We start from the raw sequence: 24,642 nt of genomic DNA on the forward strand, positions 1-24,642 counted from the left end.
TATAGTTGCATTTGAGGGTAATATGATTCAATAGCAACTGAATGCTAACTATTTTGATCTGCAAGGCTTACTCAATACATTTTGTGCCAAGGCAATGATAAATGATGTGAAGAACAGACCAAATGTTCATATAAATAGTCATAAAGTTTGATTTTAAGTTCAATAGACGACAGAGATAAATGTATTCTTAAATCCGACCGTCGACCTTAACTTGAACGCACCATGTAACATCTCTGTACCCGCCCATCTGGGGGTCACCTGACGCCATTGTATAGATGTTACTGGTCCTTCCACCTGTCAATCAGAAACTCACCGCGTGGTTGATAATAACATAGGTGGGCTCGAGGGGGCGGTGGTGTACTGTCAGCGATTGTTTAGGAATATGTAGTCACGCATTAATGAATTTCAGTAATGATTCATCACTCAGGTTCAAACGTTAAATTGTGCGTTAGAAAAATAGCATCAGCGTAACAGAACCGGAGCTCGACAGGTGACCTTTGGTTGTCGTCCCCGTGTCGGTGTGTGAGAGAGCCGGGGAGGAGCAGCGAGTGAGACGTTAGCTAGTTCAGCCATCAGGAAGAAGTGTCAACGCCTGCACCAAGGGACGAGGAGAAGCCCGTTTGTGGTCATGGCTGCCCTCGGTAACTCCGGGGCCGCTTCCAGTCCGATGGTGGTCCTGGCTCCGAAGACTAAAACGAAAAAGAAACATTTCGTGCAGCAGAAGGTGAAAGTGTTTCGAGCCAGCGACCCCGTCATGAGCGTCTTCATGTGGGGCGTCAATCACTCGGTGAGTCACTGGAAGCTAACGATGCTAATGTATCTTAAAATGTAGCTTTTAGTTAGCAGTTAGCAAGTGAGCCGGCTGGTGGTGTTGCACCGAAATCTGTTATCCGTCAGATTCTAGAATGTGACACAAAGAGGAGCATCAAAAACACCGAGGCTTTGAATAAATATCGACACTGTGGTGTTCTCCGGGTCTACATACGGACACCGGTTTCTCTTACACAGCTATCCACGTATATGGTTGTGGGGTCAAAATTGTTGTTAGGAGCTATTAAAATGCTATTTAAATAGTATGGACTTTGGTAACCGACTCTATCAAAATACAGTAGGAGCCATGGTAAAACAAATACAGGAGCACTAATACCTTAGCACTGCATTGAATCTGATAGGAGAAAGAATGCAGAATAACAAGTTCAGTGGGGGAATGTAACTACCTAGGTTTACCCAGGTACTTCCATTTGATCCTACTTTATACTTCTACTCTACTACATTTTGGAAGCCAGTACTGTACTGTTCACTTCACTAAATTTATTTAACAACCTTACTTATTCGTTACTTCATAGAATCAGATTAGTGATACAAAATATCAATGAACTAATACATTACAATGTTTTATTATGATTAGGCTACCCGGCAGTATAAAAGTTGACATTTGCTCCACCTTTAACGACACATTAATTCATACATATTTACAATCCGGTGAAATGGGTTTTGAATGCAGGACTTGTAACAGAGTATTTCTACACTGTGTTTTTGGTACTTTTACCTCTGTAAATGATTGGAGTACTTCTTCAATCTGATGCTACGGTGGTCAGGTGTGAATGGTGTTGTTTTTGTAGTCTCAGTTTCAAATATACGTTTGCATTTTCTTTTCTGACATAGTAAATCAAATATATCTTAGTTTTTGGATTAAACAAGACATTTGGTTTGGCAACATCACTGTGGGCACTAGGAAGTGGTGATGGTGAACTAAAGATTATTTTAATTGTTGAACCGTTTAAGTCTATAAAATAGTGAAAAATGCCTGTCACTAGTTCACAAAGCCCAATGTGACATCTTCTTATTGCTCGATTTGACCGATCTACAGTTTAAACCCCTAAAATATTCAGATTACAGTTATATGAAAAGAGAAAATTTTTGATTATCAAAAATAGTTAATAGATTATCAAAACGGTTGGTCAAAAATAATCGTTTTTTTGGCTCTACGGCAGTCGGCAGATTAGTTGATGATGAAAATAAATGTTTGTTATTTTAGACAATCAATATTGGCTCTAAAATGATGATTGTCTTTTAGCAATTATGTTCTTTCTTTCAGATCAATGATCTCAACCAGGTACCGGTTCCGGTCATGCTGCTGCCGGATGACTTTAAAGCCAACACTAAGATCAAAGTCAACAACCACCTCTTCAACAAGTAAGACACAGAAATGAGTGCAGTGCAAAGTAAACCAGGATTGGTCGGAATGCAAATAAATTAGACTTAAAATAATTGAAACCAGACACTTGGTCTTGTGACGAATGATAAAGTCCTGGGCCTGTATTTAGCAAGCTCCTCAAAGTGCCATTTTAGTCTTAAGTGCTGAGAATTCATGAAATTTACTTAAAGCTAAGAATCACTCTTACTCTCCCAGTTATGTAAGACAGCTCCAGAGGTCTCTCCGGTGGTTAGGAGTTGCCAGTACGGGCTTGTGAGGGTACTGAGGAGACAGAGACCTGCGCAGAGCTTTCAGAAGAGGAACAATGTCTTTTGAAATGTTTAACGACAACTAGTTACATAAAACGGTATTGTTTGGACAGAGCAGGCATAAAATATCATAAAATCTAGGCTATATATAGGCAGGTCAGTTAACAGCATGTGGTGGAAACTGCGTTTGTCTTTCATTTCCAATGTGTATCATCATAATGTATACTCTTGAAAATTCCTTATTGTCAAATGTGTGTCAAGTACTTACATTTGGGCACTTGCCGAAACCGAGTACCAATACAAGTACTTAATAATCCCTCTGGGGTCCGAGGGTGTTTTCAGACACCCAGATGATTTTGGCCTTCTCTGATGTTGTTGTGAATTAGAACGAAGCAGTATTCTCAAAGTACCATGCCTTTACTCTATTCAAAGCTCAGCGCCTGGGCCTGGACATTTCCCCGGGCTAGTGTCAATAAAATAAGTCCTATAATTCCTAATATCAAAATACCGAGTGAAGTTTAGAAAGAATGAAGAACGCTAAGTCCGATGACATCATGCACGTGCATATTAAGTACCCATATGGATTTGACTGATCCAGCGGAGAGGATGGTTTGTTAACGCCAGCAGCCGTGTTCACAAGATGTTGTCCAAATTGAAAGACTTTTGGCAAACTATAACTAAGGCTGGGCGATATGGAGAAAATCAAATATCACGATATATTATATCGATACCGCAACCATATTGTAGTGTTGTGGTGCTTTCACAAAATATTTATACCATGAGATTTTTGATGAATAATCATCAGTAATGTGGATATAATGACTAAGTGGGCAAAGGCAAATAACAGAACAGTTACAACAGCCTGGTAAGTTCAGAAAATGACATCACTTTACTGTAATGCAGCCTTGAAAACCAGGAAAAGACACCACTTAATGCCATATTACGATATTACGATATCCAAAATCTAAGACGATACCTAGTCTCATATCACGATATGGATATAATCTTGATATATTGCCCAGCTCTAACAATAACAGTTAGACTACACACCGAGAGCTTTTGTTTGTGAAAAAAAAGCACTGTAGCACTGTGGTTGATAAAACAGCGCTGTGTAGAAATCGCATGCAGACAGAGCAGATTGAAATTTCGCTTTCTTCAAGTTTATGCCCGTTAAGCTGATAAGAGACATTGGGCTAACACCGCTACTCCAAATATCAGCGGTGAAGTTGACGGGCAACTACGGGCTGGTGTGCTTTTTCACGAAGCCGCTTTGGAAACAGGGTTTCTGTGATGTGGTGACGGCTGGGAAGCTCTCGGCTCCGCTACACTGAGAAGACGTCGAAGCCCAGTATTACTAACGCCTGACAACGGCTGGCCGTCAAGTGCCATCATGCATTGGGCAAGAGCCTACTTATTTTTTTTACAGCCAAAAATCTCCAACCGGCTGGCATTGCTCCTCTTCCGTCGCCTATACCTGCTTGTTGTTGTCACATTGCTATGAGGTGATTTCGGGTGTGGTAGTATCAGAGTCATTTTATGACTACAAAGTACGAGTACACGCGCGCGGCATCGGACCGATACCGGTATCGTTGCATCCCTACTCTTAAGTCAATTCTTCGCAGTGTTCTTGTGAGTAGTTGTCAGAGGCTCGATACAGTAAATCCAGGCCCTGAGGTCTATGTTGGACGTTCGAGTTTGACATTTGTTTTAGTTCTTTAAGAATTTGGCAACGACTATGTGAAAGATCTGTTTGTTTGTTAGGCCAGCTCCGTCTAACTTCCCTACGCCTTCTCCTTTTGCAGAGAAAATCTTCCAGGACATTTTAAGTTCAAAGAATACTGTCCTCAGGTCTTCCGAAATCTAAGGGAACGGTTTGGTATTGAGGATCTGGACTATCAGGTATGTGATGCACTATTCAGTATGCTTGTGATGTCCCTCTGTTGGCGCACGATTGTAAATGCAAAAGAGGTGTATAGAAGAGCTCATTACTTTCCAAGTAATTCTGTTTTAAATCAAAACGTAGATGATCTCTGCACTTAGCCATGTGCTTCTGTGTTCTCCAGGTTTCACTGACTCGCAGCCCCCCGATGAGGAGCGTAGACGACCAGGGGGAGGGCCTGCTCCTCAACTCCTACGACCGAACGCTGGTCATCAAGCAAATCTCCAGCGAGGATGTTGCAGACATGCACAGCATCCTGTCTGAGTATCACCAGGTAAGGTCTGGGTGGTTAACGGAGAAGTCTGCCGATATTCTGTATTTTTCTTCCTATTAACACTGACACCCTGTCTGTGGCACTCAGACACATACTGTAAATCTTTAAAAGAAATGTGTCAAGAATGTATAGTTCGATTTAGGGCCCGGGCAGTATAAACCTGCCGAAGTTTACAGCGTTTGGGATATGTGGCAACCTATGTAATTTTTGAATATGCATAACAATGACACCCTTGCAGATGGTCCAGGCTCACCCAAGAAGTCCTAAAAAATATGATGCATTTTGCAAGTGAAAAAGTTGTCCTTAACCTTATATTATTTTTTGCCATATCCCCTAGCTCTCGTTTCATTGTTAAAAAGGCAAAATATCCTTAAAAACTGTTGGATGTTGTAGTTTTTAGCAAATGTTACTCAAACAGGAGTAAGTAGCTCATTTGTTGGGGACTATCAGCAGCGGATTAATCCACATTTGTTCCTCTAGTGAGTATTTGGGGATGTGATGTGGCGCTCTATGGCACAGAGGAAGAAGATGTACAGTATATCAGGCGTCGAATACACAGATAGTCCTTGCTGTCATTTCTTGTTGGTTTAAATCTTTTCATGGAATTTAACGACAATAATAAAAGTGTAGAATGTCATCAGACTTTAATGTTCAGAGCTCACACGTGACGTGGATTTGAAACGGCGAGATTATGTGTCGTTATTGTTAATTGAATTTTAATGTGACCCGGATCTGGCAAAGAGTCGGGTGACATGGAATTTGGAGTAAATTGCAGTTATCGCTGCAGTGAAAGTCCGGCTCTAATTGAACCTTTCCTGGGAGCATCTTGAATCTGAGTTCTTTCTTCCCGTCTGCCTTTTGGTAATTCAATCATCCCCTCAGTCATTCGTTAAAGGTTTGCCTGTCAGTCTCCAGACATGGTAACATCACACACAGATATGGTTTGGAACCAAAACCCGGTTCCAAATTAGAATTGATTCTAAAATGCCAAGAACCGGTTCTGCTTATCGGTTCCAACTACACAACATCTACACATGGCGATACATTTAGTTTTGTTCAGGCAGTATGGGCAAGATGAGAAGAGTTGCGAGCTCTAAGAGTCAGCCGTGCGCCATAAATGTTAGCTTCTTGTCTCACCTGGGGTCTGATAGACAGTAAATTCATTAAAGTCAGTGCCCATAACGCTATTTTCCAAGCTACTGTAGCTGTCAAATTTCACACGATTTTCATGGCAAATCAGCCGCCGAGGCTTTCGTCGCTGTTTGTCACTCTGCCTGAGGAGAAAACGCTGGACTCGCGCTGTTGTTTATTTGGTTGGCGTGACTTGCGAGTTAGGACGTCCTGTCGCTATTCCAGTTGCGCACCCTCAAAGGGGAGAGAGTGAAGCGAGGTTTATGGTCGCGGCCTAGTTCCTGGTCCAAGCCACGGTGTAGCGCGAGTAAAACCAAGCCTTGCAGACAGCTCTGCCGAGTCGTGTAATTACGACTTCATGACATCTAATCAAATTCTGAAGCAGCGGTGGCAATAATTTAATAGCGGCGGGCCGCCGCTGCTAAATGTATATAGCGGAAACACTGTCCTATTATTCAGTAACTGCAACCAAATGAAACTGTATGGCATTCATTTACAGGTTCCATAAACTGTATGAAGTCACTTGTGAATATGAATTGTGTAAAAGTAAAAAAAAAAAAAAGTTTCTTCTGTGAATTAGGCATGTGATCTGTTTTCCAGTCCCTCCAGAAAAATTTATGCGATCGCATAATTCAATGCATAATCAGCCAAAGTCTGCATATTTATGCGGGGGGCGCATTTTTTCAAATACGCCGCACTTTCGCCGCATGACTTGCCGATTTCCGTGCAAAATATGCGGGGCTTGCATGATGTCATAATCCCCGTATTTTCGTTGCAAAAAAGTCCCATATATCTTAGCAGAAAGTTGAAAAATGTTGTGTTTACCGCACACAAGAGCAGCCATTTTCCCCCGTTGCCATGGGAACGTTATGAAGTGACGTAATTACGCGACGTGAACATCATCAAAAAGCAGGATGTTGGGGGAATGACTTTTTTTCTCTTTTTCATCAAACCGCAGTTTTTGCAAGTTCCCGCAATTTCATCGCATAAAATTGCATAAATGTCCTGCATATTCCATCGCATTTTTTAAGAAAACGTGCCGCATAATCAAGGATTTTTGCCCACAACAATCACAAAAAAACTCCCGGAGCCAGGACCATTCACCTCCTGTCTGCCTTAGAGAACTGTGTGTGTGTAAAGCTTCAAATCTGTGGCGCTGTGTGTCCTACTTACAGAATACTTTCTTTAACCTTAGTTTGGACCTTTTTGTAGCTAAAAAAACCACAAATAAAATAAGCACTTCCTAGGGAATGTTTTATTGTTCTGCCTCATAGGGTGGGGAAGTCGACCCAAATATGACTATTTTTAGATTGCAGAGGGGTGCAGTAAGTAGGAAGACGGTAGCATATTCAACCGGAGGACGGCAAACATCTGTCCTGCTGAAGTGTCCTTGAGCGCGACCCTAAATTTGGCTTTTTAGGTGCCTGACTGCTGACCTCCCTGTGGGGAAACTGAATGAGAATACAGACAAAACGAACCCTCTCGTCAAGAAGGTTACAGCACTGCTCAGCGTCGGGAACAAACACATGATTGTTGTTTTTTTTCCCCAAAAGATATTCAAATGTTCATATCTACACTATCTTCATGTAAATAGCAGAGTACATTTGTAGGAGAGATAAGAGTGAGGTGACACACTTTGACCTCTGTTTGTTTCTCTGAGGTTTTGTTTCACATTTGCTGGTATTCGTGTTCATGCTTGTTTGGCCAAGTCGTGCGGATATATCCGAACTAGGTCTCACTTCAGGCTAAACATACCACTGATTCAACTTTTGGCTGCTTTGAGCTCTTATTGGAATGTGTAGCCTGTGGTTGTACAGCCTACACAGAGCTGGGAGGGAGATGAGGGGAAATGGCAGCTCTGTTACAGAGCGATTTTGAATTTACTTGGTCCTGAATGAATTCATTGTTATCACAGTTTCTGCGTTGGCACTGCACAGCTTCTGTGATTCATAATGATTTACAAGTCGCCGTTCATTGTGTCAGTTTTCTTGTCATCATTTAGCTGCGGGGGTGCACGTTTGGCATGCTAAACGACTGCTGTGTATTAAGTGAAATTCTGAATTATTTAGATAACTTTGTTTTTATGCTGCAAAAGAACTGAATGTTGAGATTCTGTACTAAATCATTTCGGCCAGGCATGATGGCTTTGCTGCTGAAGTCTTTTTAATTGCTGTACTTTTGGCTTTGAGGCATTATTTGGATGAATTTTCAGAGTGTTTATGATCAGGTTCGGTGTTTTTTTTTTTTGGCAGGTGTAGGGATTTGGTCTTAAGACTAGCTTTTCAAACAAACCTTGTCTGTACTGTTTTTGCACTTGATAATTGTATGACAGTATCTGAAGGCCAATTTAGCCATTTTTTTAATTTATTTTTTTACCACATACATTTGTAATACTCACATATAGAGATTATAGATGGAAACTTGGCATCGTATGTCTTTGTCAAATGAAAGATATAGGGCTGTTAACTGCTACACCTTTACCACAAAGCATTTATAGTATTGTTTGAGTTGTTAAGTTGTTGTTTTGGTGTTATTCCATGTAATTAAAAGTGTGAAATACTATTTAATTTTCAGTACATCCTCCTGAAGGTCAATTAAAAAAATCTTGAAGAGAAAATAAACAGATGGGAATCAATTGATTAAATACCCCTAAAATCAAGTCACTTCAATGATTTCCTGTACATCCAATAGTGCCATGAGGTTGTCCTGCTCATTATACTGCTAAATAGGGGTGGGAATAAATATCGATGTCGCAACACGTTCGTTGTCCTGGTTCGTGCGCTAAGTTAAGCGATAGGCTAGTACCAAATATCGATATTTTAATTGATAAAATTAGGCACTCTGTATAGATTTTCCTGCTCCCAGCGTCGCTTCTTCACGGCTCCTCGAGGTGGCGCTCGACACACGAACGAGGGAAACTTGAATATAAAGTTAACTAGAGGACGAGGATTGGAACATGATGGCGGACAGCAGTTTGAGGGAAAACCACAGATGTCCCCAGCCACGTTTAAGTCCAAAGTCTGGACCCATAGTTGCTCTATAGTTCTGTCATTTTTTAATTTACAGACTGAAAAATGTACACACAAAGAATTGTGTGTCTGCAGTGACAAAAACATGATCCCTGTTTTCACTGGGGGCTCCTGGCTAATCCTGAGGCACTGTAGCGGGGGATTGGACCCAGCTCGCTGTGGGGCTGGGGGGAGCATGCTTATGTTCCCCACAGCCCTATGTTCCCACATTTCTAAGATTCTTTTCCAAAATTAGGCCCATGTTCCCATTTTTCTTTTTTCATAAATTTGTATCAGATTTGATCCCCCTTTCTCCCAATTTGGTAGCCAATTACACCCAACCTATTATCCAGTAGCAATGGACTACAGATGGAATGTAACCCTAATAGGGCCTAATTTTAAGAAAAATCTTAGAAAAGTGGGAACATAGGGCTTAATTGTCAGTGGAAAGAAAATCTTAGAAAAGTGGGAACATAGGGCTTAATTGTCAGTGAAAACAAATTCTTAGAAATGTGGGAACATAGGGCTGACCCCGTGCTAGCGTGTTATTCTACTGGCAGAGGAGCCCAGGCGTTAGAAATATACAGTGTATAATAAATAATGATGCAAAAAACAAAAACAGTGTTCGGCCATTTAGAGCGGCGTATTTTAACGCCCCGCCCAGTACGTTTTAAAGGGGACACTGAACGAGGTCAGTCTGAAGCGAGTGTCTATTTTAACTGACTGAGCACGGCTCAAAGTCTAACCTGGATACACTCGGTAATTGCTGTGCATTCAAAGTGACCTTTACCAATGGCCTAAGCCTGTATTCTGTTCGAGAGTGTTCATGAAACAATCTTTCATCTGTGAATCATCTTCTTTTTTCTTTTTTCTTTTTTTTACTGTATTTTACTATTTGTGTGTTTAGCATTGACTACGTTTAAATGCTCACTAATATTCCCCTGTTACAGTATTCTTAATTTGACACAGGTCATGTAAACCACATGCTCCGCTTGGATATTCCGAATGTAGCATTTTCCACTTAAGACAGGTGGGATATGCCAATATCATGTGGGTTTTAGGAGCATTCTTTGGAGCACATTCAGAATGTGCAACTCAGTGATGGAGTACTCAAGTCCTGGACTCGGACTTGAGTCCGACTCGAGTCTCTATTCTCTGGACTCGTGACTCGAGGATATATATAACGAGACTCGACTCGGATGAAGTTTCTGACTTTATAGGTTATGATAATTTGATATAAGATGTTACACTTTTTCCTGTTTCGGCCGTATCTCTTTTTTTTTTTTTTTTCTCACAGCCATACGCTTCTCAGTCGGACACCGCTACCGCTCGCTCGCTCGCTCTCCTTGCTTGACAACACACTCTGTGACGTTACTCAATAAACGCTGCATTCTCGCTCTTTTAGTGCATGATTCGCGGGCAGGTTCTTTTCCCTTTTTGTGGTGGTTAGATGGCTGTGTTATAATAACAAAAGGTCTGCACTGGCATTCAGACTACTTTGCTCTTGATGCCCATTCAATTTGCCAGTATATGCCATGCCTTTTGTGTTCTAATCACACCTGTTGACATTCTTGTGAAATTTTTGTGTTATTATTACAAAAGGTCTACATAAGCACTGGCTAATTGAATGGGCATCAAATCAACACTTTTTGTGATGCTTTGTGTTGTGTGTGTGATTACGAGTTATATGGCCTCTTGGCCAGTGCGAATGCAAATGCAAAAAAACGTTTTTGGGGGAGAGTAGCTAACTGTTTAGAAGTGGACTGTCCCTATAAATACGTTCCTGTAACTACTTGGTTGGAAAGAGACTCATTCATATTTGGAAAATGCAGAGAGATGCGTGAAGTTCGTCTGCACGGATTTTACATCCAAAGCTGGAAAGAGCAGTGCTAAATGTTGTGTGTGTGTTTTTGCACTTATGTGTTATTGTTGTTTACACAACACGGTCTATTGCCTCTTTACGGTCGGCTCCGTGTGTTGTACACAAACCAACCAGTCAACACTTTGCAAGGCTGGGATGAGAGAGATGCACGCCCAAAAGAAAAGCCCACATTTCTGGTCGGAAGGAGAGACACGCCTGCTTCTAAATATTATGAAAGACTTGAATATCAAACAGTTTTTTTTGCATATGCGTGTGCCTTTTCAAGAAGGTGGTTGAAGGAATGAGAAATGGAGGCTGTCGAATTTTTGACGTAAATTAATCGGAGTATGCACGGCTCCATGTAAAGAGCGAGAAAAAAAAAACTGGAAATATTAGTAGAATATTAATTTTCATTATCCATGTAGCAACAGCCTAGTATGAATATTGTCTTTTTTGGAATAAGGGCAAAACATTTAGTATACATAAAGGTAGTCATTTGCCCATGACGACAATGTTCCACTCTCTGCACCCGCCATGCAAATTGCCAGTTGTTTCCTCTCTGCAGCACATAGTGAAGTGTCACGGCAGCACCCTGCTGCCCCAGTTCCTGGGGATGTACCGGGTGAGCGTGGACAGCGAGGAGACCTACCTGATCGTCATGAGGAACATGTTCAGCCACAGACTGATTGTACACAGGAAGTACGACCTGAAGGTGAGGAGGAACTTCACAACCTTTTAATCTCCCATCTCACTTCTCATCACCGGTTCAACGGGGAAGTTGTATAGAAATGACTTTTCTCTCACACGGCCCTAATATCAGAACAAAGTCAAAGTAACCTTTGTTATCCCTCAAAGGGAAGTTCACGTGGTGTCACACGTCTCCTTAAAATAAAAAGAAACACGACATTTTTAAATATGGTCAGTACGCACAATACAATATACAACACGTACATTTTTTTTTTTTTTTTTGTGATAAAAGGGAAATCAAAGTGCCAGGGAATTGCATTATTGTGCAAAGATGCAGTGAAAGAGCCAAAGACAGTTTCAGTCTTTCATTGTGCGGTATCACAAAGGTCGCTGTACCTCGCAGTTCTGTTTTTCTGCTGCAGAAAAAAAACAAAAGTGGCCTAATGCTCCTGTTTGTTTCCGTATCAGTCACAATATTTCTAACAAGTTGTTCTTGCAGGGCTCTCTGGTGGCTCGTGAAGCAAGTGACAAAGAAAGGGTAAAAGCAACCTCTCGCCTACTCTCCTTTTTGAATCACAACGTGGCCGGCTGTTTCCTCCTCATCCCGTACGTCCTGCTAAAGATGCGTTTTATTGTTATTTAGGGAAAAGAGCTTCCCACCTACAAGGACATGGACTTCAGGAACAACCTGCAGAAGGTGTATGTGACGGATGAGCAGAAGGAGAAGTTCATGGAGAAACTCAACAGAGACGTGGAGGTAACCAACCTGTTGAGAGTCTCTACATGTAACACTTCAGTGTTGTTGTTGCACACCTCTACCACACAGCGGCAGCATCAGCCCATTAGGGATGACACCATTCCCGTGATGCCATTTTGGCAGCAGGGTGGATGGATGTGAAATTCAATCACTAATGAAAGAGCTAAATTTAGATATTAACTTAATAGAACTTTATAAACTTAAAATGATTAGTAGATTCCTCAATTGATTGGCGATTAATCTGAATATATTTTCACAATTGTGTAAGTCTTTATTTAATTTTTTTTTTTTAAACCAAAACAGCTTCCAGCTTCTCAAAAGTGAATATTTCAGAATCCGAAAAAGAAAAACTTGATTGTACATACAAAACCCCAAGAACTGCACGTGAGAATTTGCTCCAGCAGAGGATATCATAATCATCTGAATAACTTTGGGGGTTTTGGACTGTTGCGGAGGCTAAACAAAGACATTTGAAGACATCACCACCATGGGCCCAGGGAGGTTGTGAGGGGCGTTTTTTGCTTTTTGCTGACATTTCCATGAAGAAATGATTAGTCGATGAATCAAGAAGAAAATCATGGGAATAGAAAACAAAAATAAACAAACACATAAAATCCTCACATTTAAAGGTGCTGTAGGTAGGATTGCGAAGATCCAGGACTTAGCCAAAAACTGTGAACATCGACAACTTTTCAGTCCCCCCCCCCCCCTTTCCACTAAAGCCCAAAACGGTCTCCTAAGCGCCTCCTTCCACAAAGGAGAATGAACGAGTGTGCATGAGCAGTGATTGACACTCGTCTCGTCACAAAATCGGCCGCGACATTTGCCACACGCTGCAGAATTTGAACACTGTTGAAAGCATCCAAACTCTGTCAACATTAATACAATTCAGTTGAAACAGTAGAAACAAACGTGTCCCCAACAATAGATTTCCCATTCAACAAGAAAAAAGGATTCTCCAGAAGTTAATATATTGAGATTCTAAGTCAATATAGTTTGTCATTACTTTCAGATTCCTAGTCAATATTCTGAGTTACTAAGTCAATATCTTGAGATAATAAGTCAATATTGAGATATTAAGTCAATATATTGACATACTAAGTTACTGAGATTCTAAGTGAATATTTTAAAGTTTCTCATTACTTTCAGATTCCTAGTCAATATTGTAAGTTACTAAGTCAATATATTGAGATACTTTGAGATATTGAGTCAATATATTGAGATTGTAAGTCAATATTTTACATGTTCTCATTGCTTTGAGATTATTAGACAATCTTCTGAGTTACTAAGTCAGTATATTGAGATACTAAGTCAATATTTTGACCAGAGGTAGTGATATACTTACTTATACTATATCTAAAATAGTTTTGTAGACATAATAATGGATTTTGCCACTAAATGTTGGTGTTAACTTTGTTTTTTTTCTACAATTTCACTTTCTACCCAGCAGAGGTTAGAGAGTTAGCGATGTAACGCTAGCTAACTAACACCGGCTGGCTCGCCGTGCTTTCATGCTGCATCGCTTACAGAGAATGAGCTGAACACCGGGCTGGGTGTAACGTTAGCGGCCCGCTGACCTGCTGCAGCTGGGTCCGCTGAAAAAATGTATTCGTTACAAATCGGTAACATAATATAGACGTAATGAGTGGCACATAACGTGAAGTAACATGGCATTTTATTTTGTTTGAGTTTTAATTTGTCCAGTGGGGCAAGTACTTTTCTCTTCCACTTGCCCTACAAAAAAATCCACTTGTCCTGGACAAGCGGAAAAGCCTTAATGTCGAGCCCTGCCTTTGGGACCCATACGATCAGGTAAGCTTGCTTATGTAACGTTCGATATGAATGGATTGTACCAAATCAAATACTGTTACTCGTTAACATGATGAGTAGTGTCCATCATGCTTTTGGATTCTGCTGAAGACAACTTTTAAAAATAGCTAACGTTAGCTAATGTTAGCTAACGTTAGCTAGCAGTAACTAGTCTTAGAATATGATACAAATCATGTTGGAAATGATGTTTGGCAAGGAAATGATTGGAAATGACTGGATTTCCATTTGTAGTTGCATTATAGCTTTTGGATTTTGCTGAGGACAACTTTTAGAATTAGGTCATAAAAATCTATTTTGAACTGATGTGTGACAAGGCATTGTTTGGATATGACTATTTGTTGCTCTAATAGTGTTGTAATGTTTTGTAGAGAGGAAAATGCCAGGTGGAAAGGGGAAAAAAGACTTAACTATATTCGTGGGGTCAAAAACCCGGAGTCCAGTATACTTGTGGGGTCAAAATGCTGGACCCCACAAGTTTAAAGGGCTGTTTGAGGGTTAAGACTTGGTTGTAGGATTAGGGATAGAATTAGGTTAGGGTGAGGGTAAGGGTTAAGGTTAGGCATTTAGTTGTGATGGTTAAGGTTAAGGTAAGGGGCTAGGGAATGCATTATGTCAATGATGGGTCCCCACAAAGATAGTGCCACAAACGTGTGTGTGTGTGTGTTGGAGGGGGAGGCCGCCGAAATTTTCCTTACGAAAGGCGTCACTGCAAGCTGATCCTTTTTGCCACCCTTTAATTCGAATAAAACCCATGCACATATTCTTGGGCAATTTTGAAAAGTGCTTTCCCTACATTGGACACTGGACAAATTGCCTTATCCGATCATTGAAAAATCCTAGGCCTAGGCTACTGAATTTGTTTCCATGTGTGCATACATGTATCTGTGGATGTTCTGTTTAACTTAAAGGCATTTTTTTTTTTTTTTTTTGCATTGTGCTTGTATTTTCTGTTTTAGATGCTCTTACACAGCAGATGGAGACAGCCGCCGTCACCCAATTTACTTTTGCCTGGCTGTGCAAAAGTGGCTGCGCTATGCGCCAGACCGGGCAGGAGGGACTGGACGACAAACCAGTCAGACGTCAGAGGACCGTGAACTGTAAAAAGGCTAAAGAGGACAAATAATGAAATAAGAGGCTAATGAAATGAATTTGTTTTTACCTAAAATAGTGTGGTGTGGTTAGTGTTTTAAGCTAGACTATAGGCATACAAGCTTTCAAATGTTCTATCACAGTTTAACATCCTGGCTGTAGATAAAGCAGAATATTCATTATAGGCTATTTAATTTAGGGCATTACATTTTCGTATGCCTAGCAATCATTTTCTATGACCTAATAACGATTGAGATTCCATTGAAATCACGTTGATCCTTAGTCCAGTTGAAATTTCAACATTGTTTCAATATTCCTGATTATTGAAATACCATTGAAATTCTGTTGATCTATGGACAGGATTTCAATGGTTTCTCAATATTAAAATGGGATGCAAAATGATGTAGAATCAACATCAGAGTTTGATGGAATGTTGATTTAAGTATCAACATCAGAGTTCGATGGAATGTTGATTTAAGTTTCAATGACTGTTTGCTATCTGGGATGGTGAACGCTATTTGGCAAGGCCACTAGCGTTGTTGCTAACTGAAGGCACAGACGTGTCTGAGATAGATAAAACGCTGTTTTTATTGTTACTGTAAAAACATTCTTTTGTTTGAATTTAAATAATAAAAAAAAAAGCTTTCACTGAAAAGTTATATACGTTTCATTATTAGTAGCCCTTGAATAAAACCAGTGAAGTCTTGCAAACTTGATTTTATAGGTTTGACTTGGTGTTGAATTGCATATTAACAATAATAAAAAAAAATCTCCCTTTTTTTAAATACTGTGTGTGTGTCCGTGTCAGTGTTTGTGTCCGGAACAGAAAAAGTAATGGTTAGTTGTGGGGTGGTACTGAAATATTGTTTTGTTCATCATGAAAAGAGAACACTCCCAATACTCCTTTTACTTTGCTGTTTGTAACTTGTCGTACATTAAAAACCAATAGGGCGCGATCGCAAAAGGGGTGCTATCTGTAAAGGTAGATGTGAACAGCTTATGACTTGGCCTGAAAAAAAAGAATAAAGAAAAAAAATATATTTTCACTTTAATCCCTGGCTACGTTGTTTTACAAGTTGTCATAGAAATGACCAATGATGTTCTATTCCAACGTCTTGTTGCAGGACCAAAGATTCTAGAGCACTACATTTGCACTTCACTGTATTATTTAATTCATTTATTTTGATTGTAACCACCAGTATTAATGTCACAAATACATTTTGATTAAGCTATCAAGCTTAAAGGTCCAGTGTGTGGGAATATCTCCCATCTAGCGTTGAGATCATACATCGCAATCAACTCTCTCGCGCCACGCAGTTCAAAGTACGTATTACAGCTACGGTAGCCTTCACGCTTCAAAAAGCCGGTCTCTTGCTCTTTTCAATATCCTTTTTCCTTTTTCTGGGCGAAGAAGAGGACTCCTGTTCCTGAAATTTGGATTTTGAATACGTGTGGTCCTCCATGTTTCCTTCTTCAAACTTGCCGGGGGCCGGGAAGCTACGATACCCGTTAGCAGCACATGAATATGGAGCGTCTACCCCAGTTCATGCAAATGCAAATGTAAAATTTCAAGCCAATAGGAATACTTGGAATTAATGGTGGTGGTAAATATTCATAAATATTCAAGTTTGTGAACACGCAACAAAGTTTCAGCCCTACTCTTAACCTTAACCATGTTGTAAATAAAAGCTTGTCCCTCTCCCATTCCCCCCCTCCCAGTTTCTGGTGAGACTGAAGATCATGGACTACAGTTTGCTGCTCGGTATCCACGACGTGGGTCGAGCTGAGCGGGATGAGGAGGAGGGCGAGGAGGTTTCCAACGAGGAAGAAGCCGACGCGGAGAACGGCCTGGCACCGGGCGCCACAGTGGGCTCCTACGGCACCTCTCCAGAGGGAATCGCCGGTTACATGTCCTGCTGCAAACCTCTGGGGCCCGGCGAATTCGACCCCTATGTGGATGTGTACGCACTCGGGAGCTGCCCAGGTGAAAACTCGGTTCAGGCCACAAAATAAGATCATTCGAGGCTGAAACTAAACTGTGATGTTCGAAGAAAAAAATGGATGCACTGATCTGTTACTTAAACTCAGGGTATATCCTGATACCGTGTCCTGGTCCGATAGCAGTGTTTTATTTTTCCTGAATTTAAAATCTGTACAGCACTTCCTCGCTGCATGGCAATCATTGGAATCATTCTTATGTAAGTTAATATGCTGCAGAGCTGAAACGGTTAGTCGGTAACTTGATTAGACGATCTCTCGTTTCAAGCTCGTGAAATGTGTATCTCTGTAAATTGAATATCTTTGAGTTTAAGGCTGTTGGACAAAGCAAGATATTTCTCTCTCTCTCTCTTCCTTCTCGCTCTGGGAAACCTGGGTTTTTCAAATTTCAAACATTTTGAAGGGCACAAACAATAATCAATTAATCAAGAAAACAATCTGTAGATTAAAGGTGCCGTAGGTAGGATTGCGAAGATCCAGGACTTAGCCAAAAAATTTGAACGACAACTTCTCAGTCCCTGCCCCCTTTCTGCTAAAGTCCAAAACTGTCTCCTAAGCCCCTCCCCCCACAAGGGAGAATGAATGTTTGTGCATGAGCAGTGATTGACACGCAGTTGGACAATTTCACCTTGAGGTTTTTTTTAACATTAATATGCGTTCCCCCAGCCTGCCTATGGTCCCCCAGTGGCTAGAAATGGTGATAGGTGTAAACCGAGCCCTGGGTATCCTGCTCTGCCTTTGAGAAAATGAAAGCTCAGATGGGCCGATCTGGAATCTTCTCCTTATGAGGTCATAAGGAGCAAGGTTACCTCCCCTTTCTCTGCTTTGCCCGCCGAGAGAATTTGGCCCACCCATGAGCGCGAGACGACATGGCTTTCAAACGAGCAAAGTGCCCCCCCTCTCCTCCTCAATAGCTACAGACACAGAAATGGCACATCCTAAGGAAAGCTCATTGTGGGACTGGCTCTAGTGGCTGTAATTCTGCACCAAGGCTGAATTTCTGGAAAGAGACTTCAGATACAGTATTAGAGGACCACTAAGGCCTATATAAAAGAGACTTCAGATACAGTATTAGGGGACCACTAAGGCCTATATAAAAGAGACTTCAGATACAGTATTAGAGGACCACTAAGGCCTATATAAAAGAGACTTCAGATACAGTATTAGGGGACCACTAAGGCCTATATAAAAGAGACTTCAGATACAGTATTAGAGGACCACTAAGGTCTATATAAAAGAGACTTCAGATACAGTATTAGGGGACCACTAAGGCCTATATACAAAGAGACTTCAGATACAGTATTAGGGGACCACTAAGGACTATATAAAAGAGAACTTCGGATACTAGGGGACCACTAAGGTCTATATAAAAGAGACTTCAGATACAGTATTAGGGGACCACTAAGGTCTATATAAAAGAGACTTCAGATACAGTATTAGGGGACCACTAAGGTCTATATAAAAGAGACTTCAGATACAGTATTAGGGGACCACTAAGGCCTATATGAAAGCATCCAAAGAGCACCATGTCATGGGACCTTTTAAATGTTCCTCTGAAGTCTCTTCATATGTCATATGTTGTGTATGTTATGATATCCACTCCACTATCATCATCGATGTCATTTGGAAAAAGAAAATGCTATAGTTTTAGAGGCTTTGATATTAATTTCTTCCCAGGGAACTTTAACCTTAATGATTGTTCTGTGAGACCTTTCCCAATCCAATACTGTCGATGCAGGCCCAATACAACAACCCTGACTGTCCTCTGCCTTTCATCCCAGGAGCCCCTCAGAAGGAAGTCTATTTCATGGGCCTGATTGACGTACTCACTCAGTACGACACCAAGAAGAAAGCGGCCCATGCAGCAAAAACTGTCAAACACGGGGTGAGTAGCACGAGAGAGGGTGGCGGCAAAGAGGCGGAGGGCCCACTGTCGCTCCGTTGCACTGGTCCTGCACGGAGTGCCAAGCGTCTGATGTTGTGCAACGTGTACAGATGATGTTGATGACCTTGCTCTCTGTCTCCATCTCTTCTTTGTTTTCTCGCAGGCTGGTGCTGAAATCTCCACGGTCCACCCCGAGCAGTACGCCAAACGATTTCGCGACTTCATCTCCAACATCTTTGCGTAACACTCGGCTGTGACCGCCGCCGCCGCCACAAGTCGATCCAACTGAGAGCTAAACTTGTCTTTTTATCATTGACCAAAAACTAGTATGCACACACAGATCATGATTTAAACGTGGTGATCTGGGGCGAGACTACTTAACGTTTGTAGCAACATAATGTACTACTTCTGATGCATATATTTATTTTTAAGATTTACGATGCGTTTCTTATACAGTAGACATGAAGCACTCTTTAACAGAATAACTCTGGAGCGTCAGGGTACATTGAAACAAACTGCTGTTGATCAGTGTTAGACCACATCTGTGCGAGATCAAATATTAGTTGTTGTGTTTTTTTTTTGTCACTTGGCTTTGGTTCCCTCGGGCATGAACTATTCCTTAAAGGAAGAGTTTTACATTTTGGGGAAGTGCGCTTATTTGCCTAATGACAATAGTTGGATGAGAAAATTGATACCACGTCCGTTAAAGGTTCCCTGTGGAGTTTTTGACCTCTATTCCTTTCTTTATGAATGGGTCCCTGTTATGTTTGCCTCGTGCACGAGGACGCAGTATGCGCGCCATGCTTGGTGTCCCACTATGCAGCTGATCTGCAGGTGGCGGCAACACGCCAACACGTGAAGCAAAGTGCCAGCGGTGAAGAAGAAGAAGAAAGCTAGCAAGTGAACATGGGTGTAAACAATGCTGGACTAAAAAGACTTAAAAACTCAGCTTTGCAAATGTTTTATGAGAAAGGAAATGTATTCAACACCTTTTGTTAGACCTCAAGGATACACCCAATGTGTTTTTCACTGAATGTAAACATAACTTATTGTATTTTTTTTAAGAAACCCCAGGCCCCATTTTTAATGTGACACTATAGGAGGACCAGGTGACCCTTAGCTTAGCTTAGCATAAAGACTGGAAACTGGGGGGAAACGGCTAGCCTGGCTCTGTTCAAAAGTAGAACATATCCTCCTGCCAGCGCCTCTAAAGACGACATTTTGTTATAATACTTTTATGAGAGGTTATGTGCACAACTTGTCGTTTTTACATCTCAGTTTTTGTACAGATTGAACCAATGTCAGACTGATCTCATGTAGCGGTGTATGTATGACACGCCAATTCGCATGCCATTATTGGCGTGTTATCAAGCCGCTTTTTTAGCGTGTTTATCGACGCCGTTTGGCCTCCGTTGACTTACATTACCTTGCGAATGTGTGTGAATTTACGTCGTAGCGAGTAATGCGAAAGGCCGAAAATCTGCGTAGGGAGCTTGGTCGGGCTGGTGGATGGGTGCGTGTCACGTTTCCTAAAGTCAACTGACGCTCTCTTCTTTTACTAAATCCAACCCGCGTGTCACGTTTCCTGAACCCAACCGTAGCTTTCTTAGGCGATTAACACGCCAAGTGGCGTGTAGGTTTACGTCCGCTGTACACAGCGTAGACCTACACGCGGATAGCTCAAAATGCGTACAGATAACACGCCACTTGGCTAAAGAAAGTGGGCGTGTACGTTTACGCGACGTCACGATGTCATGTCGACCAATGATATAACATGTTAATTAGCGAGCTTAAAGCTGCTTACACGCCGACCAGACGGCCGACCATCGGCAGAAAAGCCAGTCGGGCTGATCGGTCTCCCCGAGTTAGTCAAAAAAATGCCTCGGAACACGCCGACGAGACGTAATACGTCTCCATAGCAGCAGGCGGCGCTAATCTGTATTTTCGCCCAAAAAAATGAAAACCGGCAGCTGATTGGACGAACGGGTCACGTGGGTCTGACATCTCCGGAAATTCAAAGCCAGACCGTCACGGCGGCTTGTTGAGAATACGATCTCATATTGTACTAAAATAGTTCACCGAAACGTGTTTCTGAAAACATTTGAAGAGAGAAATAGGCCGTGAAGTTACTGAATATGTCTTCGTTTCAGATCGACAAAGGGTTTTCGTCAGATTTTGAGAGACTCTAGTCACGCTCATTCCGCTCCCCGTTTCCGGGTTAGCACTCTACCAATCAGATGGGTCGTTTGAGTCCGACTGCCGGCAGTGCCCGCCCCGCCCATTATACATGTCAAATCGGCCCAAATAAACGCCGACGGCCCCTCGGACGGACGACGGCACGGACCACACCGAACAGACCGAGTATCGGCTCGGTGTCCCGGCCTTAGAGACGCTGTTTGTCAGATTTTGTTATCTTTGAACCGAGCCAGGCTAGCTGTTTCCAGGGTTTCCTGGACCTCCTATAGCTTCACCTCCAAAAGGTGCCCTGATGAGTTTTCTTTGTAAACAAACAAAAGAAAGTGCTACATTCAGCGAAAAACACATTGGGTGTCTCCTTGATGCTAAGCTAAGCTAACCGGCGGCTGGCCGTAGCCTTGTATTGGTGTTGCTCCTCTGGTCTAACTTTCGGTTAAAAAAAAAAAAAAAGAAGCAAATAAACCTAGTTCTCAAAACGTGAAACTATTCCTTTAGTCTTAGAATAATGTTTAATGGAAATGGGTGTTAAAAGCATAATGGTAGTCTACACCCGAGACCTAATATAATTTATCTATTGAAGCAGGCCATTTGAATGTTTAGAGTGCCAAATGTGTGGGATCAAAGCTTTCTCCTAGCAGGTGTCTGCACTTTGCATACAATGACATGAACTCTGTTCTGAAAGGGCAGTTAAATTAAACACTTAAGTCTCTGCTAAATTTAAAACGCAACGGCCGTGTCTTGAAATGGTAAACGTGTGGTATTTAAATAGAGAGCACTTCTATAATCATGTTGGGCAGCTCTTAGCTACCTAGCTTCCTTTCCCCACAGAACTGGGCCTGCATTCAGGATCAGTTCTGCCTTCATGGGTCGACGTGTCATTTGACATCAAAACCCTTCCTGAAAATGAGCCCATCCATCATTATTCTGGACAGACTTTTTTTTTTTTTGGAATGTGGTGTTTTGTGCATTAAAATGGCAAATGTGCACTATGTGAATCATTGTGATAGGGTGAGATTTAGACCAATATAGCACTAGAACTAGGATCTATTGTCTGTGTGTTGTAATGGCATCCCGTGATAACCAGTGTACTGTGTAAAACATTGTTGACATTAACACTACATTTCAGTAGCTTCTGCAGTTAGCCTAAACACAGCGATATCCTACATACAATCCTAGACACTGGCAAGGCTGCACAGATACAGTTCACTCTGTACTGACGCCTCATCTACTCCATGATCGCACATGTTGTATTTTTGCAAATCAGCTTTTGGACCAAAATATATTTTACAAAGAATTTCTGAAAAGTGTTTTGACTCGTTAATTTTGAAACGTGAGTCTGTGTGTGATTATTCTACCGCCCTTCAAACAACAAACTTCATCTTTTCCTGCTGTTGCACATCTTCACCGTCGTCCGACTATAACGGTTCAGACCGAAATAGCTCGCAAGCTATCAGATTAATCGTCATGAAATTTTTGTACAGAAATGCATGGTCCCCAGATGATGAATCCTACTGACTTTAGTGAGCTTCTGACTTTTCCTCTAGCGTCAATTCACTTAAGTCACTGTTAATACCAAATGGGAAACTTGATCTGCAGTCAGGAGTGCAAGATAATAAAAAAAACACATTGAAACAACATTAACAAAAGACAACAATACAAAGACCAGAACTACAAACATGTTTCCTGTATGGAATATATACAAGACAATTTTACACCACAGGAGCAATCGACATTAATAGGCTTAATAGACATTACATGTATTAAGAGTTACTGCACATGGAACAAAGGAGTTTTTACATCCTATTGCTCTTGAACCGGGCTTGCCATGGAATTTGGGACACACGCATTCATGTCCCCCCCCCCCTCCCCCTCAGAGGGAATTGCTTTAACTTCAGTGATGCTTTCTTCTACGTCACGTGTCAAACTCGAGGCCCGCGGGCCAAATCCGGCCCCTCGTAGATTTTGATCCGGCCCGCGTTATCAATTTGGGTTCACAAAAATATCATCCCAGCTACTTTTTTTTTTTTTTTTTTTTTTTTTCGCTTTTTTTTTGTCCCTTTTTTTTATTTTTTATTTTGTTACTTTATCCAACGATTTTGGTGCTTTCTGTGACGTTTTTGCCACTTTTTCTATGAAGGCTACCAAACTTCTTTATTTTTTCTTTATTTCGACTGTAAGTGGGAAGACTATATGAGACATGCAATCATAAGGTCAAAGATATTTGACTTTTTTGATTAAATAAAAGCACGTTAATAAACTCTACATGTCTGGCCCTGGATGGGATTCTAATTTCCAATGTGGCCCTTAGTGACGTTGAGTTTGACACTCCTGCTCTACGTCAATGTTCAGTTCAGTTGTCCAGTATTTCTACTGAATACGTGCAAAACTAATCACCTTCCCATCAGCCTCAGCTGTACTTTGTGTTTTAGTACCAATTAGTGAGTGTTGGCGTGCTAGCGTGCTAAACTAAGATGTGAACATGGTACGCTATAGCTACCCGTAAACTTCTGGTGGTGTTTTGCAGGTCAGAATATCAGGAAACCTTTATAGTTGTTTTAATCCTCACGCTGAGGGGGTCAGGGACTGGTTTTTGTTCTTTCCAGAAGATCTGTTGTTTTTTTTTTGCTGACTGGTTCCTTCCGGTTTCATCAGAGGAGACCGAATTTGCTGACTTGTTTCACCAGAAACTGAATGGATTTAGACAATGGGACGGAGGCAGGATGAGCAGTGAGACAGAAGAAGGTCAGAGAGCTACAAACTGCTGACGGTCTGAAGAGGCAGTGTAGGAACACCCCGACCAGGGCATCGCATCCCATTAATCAGTGGAACTCGCAGCCAACGCAAACGCTTTCTCCGTATGACGCTGACCTCAAGTCATGAGGGGACACATCTGGGCTCGGTGGGCTCGGTTGCCTCATTGTCATCACTTCATTAGAGGAGATGACAACTTTGCACTTGTTCCTTGTGCAACTTAGGGTGGAAACATAAGTAAATTGTTCATTATCAAGTTCAACCCTAAACTGCAGGGTGCCTGAATTCAGGCATAGAGCGCTTTTACATTTATATAAACTGCAGCTCACTTTAAAAGAGTTTTGAAATTGTGTGTTTGCGTGTGTGTGATTGAGTGGCTCAGTGGTGTTTTTAAGCCCCCACCGTCGACTTCAAGGCAATGCTACGACCATTGACTTCAAGGCACCTAACCCTAACCTTAACTCTAACCCTTTCCTAACCTTAGTGCCTTCCATGCAGCGCTGCCTGGAAGACGACGTTTGGGGCTTAAACACCAAACCCAGAGTGAGTGAGGAGCCCCCTTTCCTTAGTGATGCCCCCCAGGCTTCCCACCTCCTCTATACTCTGCCCGTCACTTACCGTACCCCCACAGCACAGGAGGGATGGGGGGGGGGGGGCTTCCTGGTATTGTTCTGTGTTCTGTGGTGCCTGTTTTTACTGTTTCTGCACCATTCCTACCGGCCATATGCATGCACACAGGATCGTGCACGGTGGGTCATGCGCTGAGGAAA

At 41.7% G+C, this 24,642-nt stretch overlaps 1 protein-coding gene across 1 annotated transcript; it reads left to right on the forward strand.

The window, feature by feature from the left end:
* The first annotated feature begins 323 nt into the window (after window positions 1-323).
* pip4k2ca (phosphatidylinositol-5-phosphate 4-kinase, type II, gamma a) lies at window positions 324-20,918 on the forward strand. Its single transcript, XM_039800381.1, has 11 exons — window positions 324-787; window positions 2,099-2,196; window positions 4,269-4,365; window positions 4,530-4,679; window positions 11,245-11,391; window positions 11,866-11,904; window positions 12,010-12,123; window positions 16,762-17,026; window positions 18,822-18,925; window positions 19,089-19,835; window positions 20,035-20,918. Exons 1-10 carry the CDS (start codon window positions 629-631, stop codon window positions 19,167-19,169), a joined length of 1,254 nt encoding a protein of 417 aa, XP_039656315.1. The 5' UTR covers window positions 324-628; the 3' UTR covers window positions 19,170-19,835; window positions 20,035-20,918.
* Window positions 20,919-24,642: the final 3,724 nt, after the last annotated feature.

This window comes from Perca fluviatilis, chromosome 5 (assembly GCF_010015445.1).
Source record: "Perca fluviatilis chromosome 5, GENO_Pfluv_1.0, whole genome shotgun sequence".
NCBI classification, from domain to species: domain Eukaryota; kingdom Metazoa; phylum Chordata; class Actinopteri; order Perciformes; family Percidae; genus Perca; species Perca fluviatilis.